Source organism: Adiantum capillus-veneris, chromosome 13 (assembly GCF_014529385.1).
Source record: "Adiantum capillus-veneris isolate H3 chromosome 13, ASM1452938v2, whole genome shotgun sequence".
In the NCBI taxonomy this organism is placed as follows: Eukaryota; Viridiplantae; Streptophyta; class Polypodiopsida; order Polypodiales; family Pteridaceae; genus Adiantum; species Adiantum capillus-veneris.
The window spans coordinates 13,340,645-13,350,344 of record NC_140943.1 but is presented as its reverse complement, the minus strand read 5'-3'; the positions used below and the strand labels follow the sequence as shown (position 1 = coordinate 13,350,344).

The window sequence follows — 9,700 nt, the reverse complement described above, 5'->3', positions numbered from 1 at the left end:
TTAGACACATGTAGGATGTGGACCTAGGAGGTCACCTTCTCTCTCTAGATTCTTTAAAGTGAAGGAAGTAAAGAGGTGTGGCCACATCAACAAAAACGTGGGTCACTAAGAGCCAAAATTTGACTTTTCTTTCAAAAAATTTATTTTTACTTCTTTTTGACTTAAAACTCCCCCCAACATATATACATATCAAAAATTCAAATTTTGACATTTTTTAAACCTACAAGCACAAAAAGTCTAGTTTTTCAAAAAAATTCTCTCCCAAAAAAAAAGAACCTTTGTTCTCTCTTCCTCCTCCCTCCTTTCTCCCTCTCCTCTCCCTCCCTGCCCCCTTCTCTCCTCCACTACCCTCTTCTCTCCTCCCATGTTCCTCCCTCTCCCTCCTTGCCCTCTTCTCTCCTCCTCCTCCCCTCTCTATCCCTCTTCCCCACTGCCCCCTTCTCTCCTCCCATGTTCCTCCCTCTCCCTCCCCCCTCTCTCTTTTCAGCCTTTGCTTCCTCACACAACAACTGCCATGGTGCTCATGAACATCACAAATCATATGCATACATATTTGCTTGTCCGCGGTGTTTGCACCAAAGGCCGCATATGAGGTGAGAACCGGGTCATCCAAGGAACGTCGTACCGTCGGTGAGACGAATGTTGATGGTTCTTCAATATCTTGGGAGGAGAGAAGTAGGCTTGTTAGGCTATTGCAATTGGTTGTGTATGGGTACAGGTGCTTCTTTGCATTCGTGGCTGCATGAATGTCAAGCTCTTCAGCTCAAAACAATGGAATTATAAGAAAGTATTGCCTCTTCGAAGAGGGAGGTTTAAACTCTCCAACAACAACTGCAGGAAAAGGATGTGTACATTATGAATCTTGCCAATACCATCATATATTTGAATAAAAGACCCCTTTGTGCAAGGTAACAATATACTTCTTACTTTTAGCTGTGTTCTTCTTATCATAGACTTTGAATTCTAAGGTGTTGCCTCTACTTGTTTTGTAGTGCTTGGCACAAAGGTTGATTTTGTGCAAAAATAGTGAAAGGCTGCGTTTTAGAGAGGCCAAGTGTCACCACTTTTACTCTAAAATAGTCTTCTTTGTTACATCTTGCAGGTAGGTGCTTCAAACCCATGCTTATTAGAGGTGGGTAATCTCATCCTTCTGCATATTTTAGGATTGTTTATTCCCATTTGGATGAAAATACTTGCAAATTAGTACAACATATACTTAACAAGTGTCTTTATTATACAACTTGTAAATGTTGAATTCATACATGTTTTCGTTACAAGGTGACCTCTTACTATGCTAGTTGAGTGGCATTGTTTGCAAGAATGGCTCAAGGAATTGTCTCTAACATGAAGCTTTTACGGTGGCACAAAGCTCTCCTCAGTAGCAATGTGGCCCCCACTACACCAAAAATCATTATGCTAACATGGAGAGATCCCTAGTAGGACAATGCAACAGCTTTTTATCAGCAGAAACACACCCTTTCCTAACATGAGGGCACTCCTACCAAAGATATTTTTATGTGATAGGTCACCCCATGAGCATACCATGTCATGGAATGGATGTAAGAACTATGACCGCACTACTCCTTGGAAGTTGTTCACGAATGTATGTTTATCAAAGTTAATAAGAAATTTGGACGTTTTTTTTATTGATGTGTAAGAGCACTCTAGGTCTACCACATTTTAGATTGTTTGATAAGTAAAATAAGATTTGTAGTCATTTAAAGTGTAATTTTTTTTTTTTGGTAAGATTGTACATGAGAAGACATGATAAACTACAAGAGATCTTAATGGAATAAACCTCGATTAGATTCCTACCGTACACTTGTGACACCAGAGCTCTCCTTGAACCCTTTGATTTGTATCGCTGTGGGAAGTCCAAGGGTGGTCTATTTTCAAATTTTTAGCAATAAATTTTTAAAAAAGAAAATTTTGGTTATTTTAAAGTTTGTACACAGTCTAGGAGTTCATTCTGATTGTTTTCCTTCAGTTTTAATTTTTGACTGAGGGCACTCCTTGGAAGCCACTTTTGAAGGTGTTAGGACGAGATTTTGAGAAAGTTTTGTATATAGGAAATACAGTCCTTAACACAATATAAAACATTGGTTCTTTGAGTATTTTGAGATTCCATGGTTTTAATGCTCGTTCGAGCCCGTAGATTAAGAAAAAAGTAAGAAATGTTTGTTTTACATAATTTTTAAAGATATTGTCAACTTGCACGTTGATTTTTGGAGAATCCGATCAAGATATGACTTTTTTGCACCACATAATGGTCGAAGAGCACGACGAGATGAACAAATTTATGTGAGACAAGCCCAGACAGATTCAGAGCCGATTGGAAGCTAGAAGCTCTTGAAATTAGCCTTAAAGTTTAACACATACCACTTGAATCATGGCCATGCATCAAAAACATGTCTGTACTTGCCATTTTAAGGCCCTAGGGACCCTCAACAAGAGGAGCCACAAGGGTGCACAAAATGGCCATCCAAAATTTTTGGATGGGCCCCTCTTGTTGAGGGTCCCTGGGGCCTTAAAATGGCAAATATAAGATTTTGTTATGCATGGCCATGAGATAGAACTAGGCAGTTTAACGTGTTCATAGCAAACTCCCCCACCCACCCTCCCCCCCCCTTCAATGGCAAATACCTAAACCTTGTATCATGCTTATCAACCATTTTTTACTTCCTTGTAGCCATCCCCTGTTCTTGGAAATATCTTGGTCCATATTTGTCCTTGGATGGCCATGCATCAAAAGTATGCTTGTACTTGCCATTTTAAGTCCCCAAGGACCCTCAACAAGAGGGGCCACAAGGGCGCACAAAATGGCCATCCAAAAAAATTGGATGGCCATTTTGTGCGCCCTTGTGGCCCCTCTTGTTGAGGGTCCCTGGGGCCTTAAAATGGCAAGTATAGGCTTTTTTTATGCATGGCCATGAGATAGAAATGGACAGTTTAATGTGTTCATAGCAAATCCCCCCCCCCCCCCATGGCAAATACCTAGACCTTGTATCATGCTTATCAACCATTTTTTACCTCCTTGTATCCATCCCTTGTTCTTGGAAATATCTTGGTTCCTATTTGTCCCTGGATGGCCATGCATCAAAAGTATGCTTGTACTTGCCATTTTAAGGCCCAGGGATCCTCAATAAGAGAGGCCACAAGGGCGCGCAAAATGGCCATCCAAAATTTTGGATCGCCATTTTGCGCACCCTTGTGGCCCCTCTTATTGAGGGTCCCTGGGGCCTTAAAATGGCAAGTATAGGTTTTTTTATGCATGGCAATGTGATAGAAATGGACAGTTTAATGTTTTCATAGCAAACTCCCCCCCCCCCCCCCGCCCCCCAATGGAAAATACATAAACCTTGTATCATGCTTTATCAACCATTTCTTACTTCCTTCTGTGCATCCCCTGTTCTTGAAAATATCTTGGTCCCTATTTTTCCTTGGATGGCCATTTTGCGCGCCATTGTGGCCCCTCTTGTTGAGGGTCCTCGGGGCTTTAAGATGAAAAATAGGGGCTTTGTTTTAATGCATGGCCATGAGATAGAGGTGTAGTGTTTGATGTTCGGAGTATTCACTATGTAAAATTTTTCTATATCATATGCGTTCACCACAATGGACTAAAAGTACCCCTTATAGGCCTTACCTACACATGTTTTTGTAACTTTACAAGAATATAAATTCCCTTCTGTTGAACACATGTGCTATTTTACATATACTTTACTGAACTCCCCATGTCAAATTCCTCACAAATTTTTTGCACTAAACATTTAGTACTAGAAATCAACCAAACAAGGAGCCAATTTTTACTTCCTTGTGTTCACCTCGTGTTCTTGGGAATGTTTTGGTTAAGCCATTTCTTTGGTATTTGAAACTAAATGTGACCCTATTGTTATAGTATCCAACCAAAGGTTTCTTGATTAACAGTTTACATAGGCTCGAGTGATACATATCTTCTATGTTAACAATGCATGTATCTATAACTTATATTTACACTTTCTCCATCCAAATGAGCTACATAGTAAAAATCAAATCCGTAATTTAAATTAAGTTCACAATGTGATAGCTATTAGTATCATCTTTAGCAATACCAAAGAAATAGCTACCAATAGCAAACGAATAGGGATATTTAGGAATATTTGATACCAAAAACTTGTCACTACTACTCAAAAAGGTGGAAACTCAAAGGCTTTATAATATATTTATGATGAAACACGAATCGATAATAAGTCACCCCTATACATCGACACCTCCATCTCAAGTTGTCATTTCTCTAAGTCAAGCTTGGCATAGGCATAGTATGTAAACAATAACATGTCGGAAAGCAAGAATTCAGCTTTCTCAACTTGTAAAATGTTGCTAATGATATATATTCAACATCCCCAAATGAGGACTTCTTGACAAAGGTTATAATCCACTTTAATAAGAATAACCATTAATGACTAAACTGAAATCAAAATATTGCATGAATTTCTTTATGGTGGAATGATTAAGACTTGAGACTTGATACATCTTACAGGCAAATCAAAATATCCATAAAGATCAAAAATATTTCTCAAATTTGTATGAAACTCTAGTAATCTAAATTAAATACTCTCACTCAATACGACACCATTTAACAAAAAGACATATTTATATTGCATTTATAGAGGAATCCAACCTCATAAAATAATTACAAACGGAGACAATGTTCTTGCTGTTAAGCTTCTCTTATAAGTATTTGTCTTCCTCATCTAGAGATTCATATACACTTGAGTATTTGTGTGTCTATGCCACTAGGGAAGATAGCAGTACTATATGGATGGCTTTTCTAAGAGCTCCTATAGAGTACCTATTGGTTCAAGATTCTACAAAAATCCTACTATTCTTATCAAAATATTTTAACATGGTAGTGAAAGGTTCCTCTCACAGTACAAAAATAGGGTGATTTTCATCTCTGCACATGGTTGCTTGCTCACGTCCTCTCAAAACAAGTTGACTTTGTAAGTAAACAACAGATTTTGTGAGCACAAATCTATAAAGTACAAAATGATATCATTCTAATAATCTAATGAAAACTATACAAATAATAAATTATAAGAAAAATCTTTGAAGACTCTCTATAGATAACCCAACTTACTTGCATTGTGAGACTCGATCACATGCTACACAACTATAAATGGCGTACCGAAGCCATCAACAAAGTATTACCACCCAGTGTTATGAGGTGTGAAGGCTAAACATCGAAAGCCATAAAGAGGTTAATTCTCTCTAGCATGATAAACTTAAAGATGGAGATGATGGTAAGCCATAAATGTAAGCTACAAGGGTAGTTTTCTCACCATTCTATCTTTATGTTGGAGATGAGCCCTTGCAATGCCCACACACTATTCACACCTCCTATTGTTGTGATATGCAAGTCATGTGAGCTCATGCTTTTTCCACCTTCGGGAGTAGAGGTTTCCATGTAGTGCGAGTGAATGAAAGTAGAAGGAGTAGAATCTTGTTTCATGTTGTAATGGAGGTGAGAGAAGAGAGAGGAGATAGCTTGGTGTGAAACTATGTGGTGGGCAAGGGGAAGAGATGGGGAAGAAGCTTGCTTGGTGCTACAATGGAGATGGGAGAAAGGTAGCAGAGAGATAATGCTGGACTATACGGGGTGTATGTGGTTGTTGCAGCCATGGAGAGCTTGGAAAGGGTTTGTAGAGACAGAAAATCACTTTTTAGCTACAGAAAAAGGTTTGGAAAGACTTTGGAGGGTGGAAAATGATGTTTTGAATCTTTTTGGAAAAAAATATTTCTTTGAATTTTCTAGTGCACGTTTTTGACTTTAGGAGGTCAAAAAAACTTTTTTGACCATAAAATAGGTTAGGGGACCTTTTGATTTTTCTGAAAATTTGAAATTTTTAGTGTATTTCTAAATCCGGGCCAAAAAGTGGGGGAAAAGAAGTCAAAGTGGTCTCCCCCCCATCCCTTTCCCCTAGCCACCTCCCTTACCTTGTCAGTAGGTAAGAGGCCATTAAGAGATGTAAGGCTACCTTGTCCCCCTACTTTTTTGAGGGTATAGAGTGTGTCCACCACCCTCTTCCTATTGGTTGGCCTCTAATTAACCTTAATCCCAAAGGGTCCATAGAGGGTTCATATTTTTCTTGATTAATTTCTTTTAAAGCATAAAATTTTCTTTTATTAATATACAAATTAATTTAAATAGATTTAATATACATTTAAAGGTTCGAGCACTCACATTCGTCCTATTTGAGCAATAAAAGATGTTGTAAATGTCCTAGAACCTGCAAAAATGCACACACAAACACAAAGTTAAACCCTAAACCCTAAATCTACAAGTAAACATGAAAACAATTTCACCTTAGTGTTATGGACTAACCCACAAGCAAGATTAGCACTTTCAACAACTTGTTTTGCACCAGATCTGTAAGAGATGAGGAAGAAGACAGCTTAAGAAAATAGGGAAAGAAGAAGAGAAATGCGCAGAGAAAGCCCGCGGTTTCGTATTTTTGCAGGTACCGTCGGTACAGAAATCGGTATAGGTGTCAGAGAACGCGCTGGAGAAAGTGTGGAAAAGTGCATGTGCGCGGAGGTCTGAATAGGCTTCGAAAATTTGAAAATCAAATTTTTAAAAACCTTTATCTCCCTCCATACATACCTACACATATACCGACGCCCACCAGTGACGCCGGTAATGTGGCACTGGAATTTAAGTGACCTCTTGTAGTGGCATAAAGGGCAGCACCGCCCTGCTGTACGCAAGCCTTTCAGACTTGTAAAGGACTTCACAATATATAGAGAAAAACAATCAAACAACTGCAAAATAAAAAAGAAAATGAATAAAACAAAAAACAAAAAGAAATACACAAAAGAAGAAGTCAAAAAGATAAATGTAGTTTTTTTGGACTTTCAAGAGTTTTTTAGTTTTTTATTATTTTTTTAAAAAATTTAGATGATTTTTTACAATTCTTTGTTTTTTTAAATTTTCTACAGTTTTTGAAAGAAAAATAAACTTTTGAGGATTTTTTTATTTTTTAATTAATTACAAAAATAAATTTGATCAATTTATATGATTTTTTTTAAATTTTTAGTTTTTTTGGGATTTTTTGGTTTTTTTAAAAATTACTTATTTCTCTCTTTTTTTTCTTTTTGAATTTTGTGAATTTACAAGGGTTTTTGAGTCTAAGGAAAATTGATAGGGGCCTATTTATAAGTTTCCCCTAAGTTTCTAATAAGCAAGGCAGCTCCCCCGAACTCTCCCAATAGCCCCCCAAAGTGTCCCTTACTGCTAAAATCAACCTCTAGTAGGTCTAGAATTTCTCCCCTAGCACCTGTCCAGCTTGATTTTTCAAATTGAATAGCTTTAATTTACTTTATTACTTCAACTGAAAATGTATGGCTCATGTGATAATGGTATTACAATTATGTTGTAAATATGGTAACAATTATTGAATCATGTTACATTTATGGTTTGAGAATCTTCTTGTCGTTATGGTTACGATTTTCAAATCATGGTACAATTGTTGCTTGAAAATGTTCATAATGTTATACTTACGGTTTTCAAGTCACGTCTTAGTTATGGTTTTAAAAAAATCAAGTCGTGCGTATGATTTAGGGTCGACGTTATGGTTATGCTTTTGGAAACTTGTCATGTTTAGTCTTTTGATTTTGTGGTTTTGTTATGCTTACAATTTTTCTCATCTGTATTGAATATACCTCTCGCTCTGTAGCGTCAAAATGTAGATGGACTACGGCTGCTTTTGTACTCTTCCTTTGGGCAAAGAGGGTTGGTTCTTGGTGCTGCAGTACAAGCAGCATCAGTTCCCAACTCTCTCTGTCCAATTTTTTTATTTTGCAGATTTGGACACCGTACAGGTATTGAAATAGGTGTCGAAATACACCTTGAAATCATCATTCAAAAAGACCTTAAAATGCGCATTTATATGCACGTAGTAATCAACGCCAAAATTTTATTCTTGCTTCATCCTTTATTTAATCAGTATATCGACAAATATATTATTGCATAATCCGATGCTTATTACATCGACATTCATACCGACGATACGATATCGATGTTGATAAGGACGCTCATACTAGAGCTTTTTATTCTTAAAACAGTAATGACCAAGGAGGAGAGACCAAGGGAAACCAACCGTCAAAAGGCGGCCCACATAGAAAAGTTTAAAAAACAAATTTTTGCCGTCGATACGTGCGTCGATATCCGTGCGACGTGTTGTACTACAATTGTGCCTTATATTAATTGGATAAATCAATTTTCAAGATTTATTGAACTTTTATCTCTGTATAGTTGTGAAATTGACAATAAGTGCGAAAAAGCGTTGTTCTACTAGTGTTGTGTTTGGTGGCTTTGATGGCTACCAGCGACCCTTAAGTCATTCTCGTGTGACCTTTAAGTCATTTTTGTGAGTATGACGATTAGCATGATCTCCGAACATTATGAGCACACAGGGATTGAAAAAAAAATCGGTAAGCACGTGAGAAATTTACAACATTTTAATCGTAAATGAAATCCAAAAGAAATGTGAGAATTTGAATAAACCAGATGAAATCCTGATATATGTGACAGTTTATTGCAAGAGAATCGGAAAGCTTTGCTGGTGAAGAAGGAACTCAATGATTAATGACGAGGGAAGCGCGCGGCGAAGAGTGTTGAGAGATGACGATCTGAAAGGGCCGGCCGGAGGGAGAGATCTCCTGCTCGCTGCAGTAGCTAGAACTTGAAGGTTACGTTGTAGTGGAACCAGGAGTTCTCCTCAGAGTTGACGAAGGCGTTGAAGACGCGGCTCTGCTCTGCCACCCCGCGGCAGAAGGCGAAGTCTCCGGTGCCGCCCACGATGGGCGCGTACTTCACTGGATCGAACGCAACGCCACTCCCCAAGAGCGAGAAGGTGCCAGCATAGACGCTGTCATTGTATGCAAACGTCTGCGTCAGGCACAGTGTCAGCGCCGACTGCCCGCAATTGCCGTACCAACCCTGCACGTGGCCAACCCTGTCGGCCGGATTGGCCAGTGACATCGTCTTGGACAGCGGATTGTCAAAGGTGTGCAGATTGCCGAAGGCGAAGGGCTGCGGCGTCACGGGGGCCTCGCCGGACAGCACGGCCGTGAACTGCCCGTTGGGGTTGTCCAGAAAGCTATTGTTTTGCACGGCAATGAACATGAAGAAGGATAGCTTCTTGGGCTTCTTCTTGGCCTCTGCGATGGTGCTAACCATAGATAACACAAGTAGCAAGCCCAGCACAGCGATCACCAGGGGGACTCGGTTGGCCATGAGTATAATTATAGGTAAACCGAAATTCACAAGAAGAAAAGGATAGATCCCAAAAACGAAAACCTTCAGCTAGATTATTGATGGAAACCTAATATAGCCGCAGTACTATAGAGATTAGAATTGCGGCTATCAGCTAGCTGCCTGCCAGCCTCTTCTGCAGACGTTGAAGAGAAAGGAATGTTTGGGTGAGCTGGCGATGGAAACCAGCTGTGTTAGGGGATGAGCTTATAATGAGGCCGGAAACTATTAAATTAAATTATAATACAAACGTGCAGGATACGAGCACAGCTCATGCGATTTGATACTTAGGAATCGGGACTTATCCGCCTTTAGACTTTACATTATACCATTATAGGAAGTCAACCGTCTCACAAAGCGCAGGTCATTCACCGTTTCTGGGCCTGGAACTCGGCGTATCAATATTAA

At 38.9% G+C, this 9,700-nt stretch overlaps 1 protein-coding gene across 1 annotated transcript; it reads right to left on the bottom strand.

Annotated features, from left to right (window-relative positions):
* Positions 1-8,529: 8,529 nt before the first annotated feature.
* On the bottom strand, positions 8,530-9,475 carry LOC147443617 (disease resistance response protein 206-like). Its single transcript, XM_086527694.1, has one exon. It carries the CDS (start codon positions 9,272-9,274, stop codon positions 8,714-8,716), a length of 561 nt encoding a protein of 186 aa, XP_086383820.1. The 5' UTR covers positions 9,275-9,475; the 3' UTR covers positions 8,530-8,713.
* Positions 9,476-9,700: the final 225 nt, after the last annotated feature.

Coding starts and splice junctions, on each gene's coding strand:
- LOC147443617 (XM_086527694.1), bottom strand. CDS start 9,274: ATGGCCAACCGAGTCCCCCTGGTGATCGCTGTGCTGGGCTTGCTACTT.